We start from the raw sequence: 2,227 nt of genomic DNA on the forward strand, positions 1-2,227 counted from the left end.
TTCTCATCTTAACATAGGGAAAAATACACAGAAAAGGGGTTTAGCCAAACTCAAAATAATAGAGTCAAACGTTTCACATACTCTTTGTGAACAAAGTTGGGGAACAAAGTACAGAATATATTTTAAGTACCAATAAGTTTGAGTCTTCACACATGTGGCATAGTGTGTGTGTGTGTGTGTGTGTGTGTGTGTGTGTGTGTGTGAGTGAGTGAGAGACAGTCACACTCATACCTGAAGGGTGATACCTCTGGTGTTCCTCTCTCTGCGACAGCCCTCCCCAGCAGAAGAAAAGTCTTCCTCAACAAATCTCCACTCACGCTGTGTAACATCGGTGAAGAGCTGTTTAAATATCACAGACGAAAACAACACCTTCACTAACGTTATATATCTGTGAACAGCAAAGAACTGACACTTGAAGCTTGAAGTGGACCGTCCTCAGATATATTGCTCGATTGGAAAAACACAAAGCGCTTCACAACAATGAAAGGTGACAACCCAGTGCTGTTGGACATTAATGGCCTCACCGAGACAGAAGATGTTCCTGTGGCAAGAGCCGAGCCTTCAACGTACAGTTGGAAGAGGACCGGAGCCCTGCTGACGATAACACTGTGTTTTACTGCTGCTGCCATCTTCTTCACCTGTCACTCCAAGGTGAGCTCAAGTCTCTGAAGGATTCATGGGTTGAAATGCCCACTTAAAAAAAAAGAAAATCACTGTTTCTATATTTAATTCCCCTCTTTTTGTCTCTACTGCAGGAACATCATCATGCCGTGGAAGCTGATGGTGAGGTTTCTTTTCCTGAAATGTAAAACGTTGTTACAGTGGGCTATAATATCACCGTTATCACGTATAGAATATTCTGCAGTTGACATGGCAATCTTGCTGATATCACGTTACTGATACATAAAGCTGAGCGTGGCAGAGACAGTAGAGTCATCATGAAGTTGAGAAACATCAACCTGTCGAGCAATTAAGTTTCTAAATCTGTCTCTTCCTGCAGATCTCCACCACACATTGAGACAAATCTCTGGGCATGCAAGAGCCGCCATTCATTTAGAAGGTAAGAAATTAGAATATGATATATATTCATAATAACAGGTTCAGTCAGTCGGTCTATATGTACTTCATCAATGTCCAGTCATTGTAATACTACATGAATATCTTCCAACGTTTCTCTTTTCACTCATTGAATACAACAACAACCTAAAGAATTGAAGTCTAAATTTGAATCTGTGCTCTGGAAATTAGTAGATGTTTTGTCAGTCAGTCGATGTAGAATAGTAATGTACAATAGTACATTGACTGACTGACTGACTCTCTCTTTATATTAATGTCCTCATTGTAACATGAACATCTTCCAACATTTCTCTAACAGGTGAATACAACAAAAACCTTGAAAAGCTGGAGTGGAAACAGGGGGTGGGCCAGTACCACGCTGAAGGAGGCCTAACAGTGGACAATAATGAGATTGTGATCCCAAGGTCAGGACTGTACTTTGTGTACAGTCAGGCCTCGTTCCGTGTGAGCTGCCACCTTGATCAACACCTTGATGATGAGGACATGGACAGCGCGGCAAGGAAGATGGTCCATGTGAGCCATGCGGTGAAGCTGTGGTCCCCTTCTTGGGGGAACACTGAGGAAGACAAGAACTACGAGACCATACTGCACTCTGTTCGCACCGGCTGTGAAAAGAAGGCGAGCGACAACCCGGAAGCAGATGACAAGTGGTACGGTTCTGTCTACATGGGGGCCGTGTTCAAGCTCCACAAGGGAGAACGGCTCAAGACAGTCATGAACCAAAAATGGGTCGACGAATCTGGGAACACCTACTTCGGTGTGTTTGCCTTGTGACAACCAACTGGTCTTAGCGAATTGACCTATTGGACATTTAAAGATTGAGTACCGTGATTTTTGTATTTTTTCCTGTTTTTCATGTGTTTATGAGGTGACAGTATACTTCATTAGACCCTTGGTGTGGTTATTATGTGCAATGATGTCTTCTCTTTTCTTTCTTCCTGGAGGCTGACACCTTTGACAGTCAAACATGCCAATAAAATAAACAGTGATATAGTGACATCACAATATCATCCCCTCCCCTAACCCCTCCCCCTTTATCATACAACAACAGCTGTGGGTGCCACTACAGCTTGACAACAAAAGTCTGTATTTCATTAAAAATATGGGCTCACTATTATTAATTGTATTATAGTATATTGATTTTGAGTTC

The 2,227-nt window shown here is 42.3% G+C and overlaps 1 protein-coding gene across 1 annotated transcript; it reads left to right on the top strand.

Annotated features, from left to right (window-relative positions):
• Positions 1-480: 480 nt before the first annotated feature.
• On the top strand, positions 481-1,851 carry LOC310864928 (tumor necrosis factor-like; the record flags this gene model as incomplete). The annotated part of the gene is made up of 4 exons (XM_083773777.1): positions 481-651; positions 756-783; positions 1,001-1,060; positions 1,376-1,851. 4 exons carry the CDS (start codon positions 481-483, stop codon positions 1,849-1,851), a joined length of 735 nt encoding a protein of 244 aa, XP_083629903.1.
• Between the last annotated feature and the right edge of the window lie 376 nt (positions 1,852-2,227).

Source organism: Protomyctophum parallelum (genome assembly GCF_964188405.1).
Source record: "Protomyctophum parallelum genome assembly, chromosome: 1".
Classification (NCBI taxonomy): domain Eukaryota; kingdom Metazoa; phylum Chordata; class Actinopteri; order Myctophiformes; family Myctophidae; genus Protomyctophum; species Protomyctophum parallelum.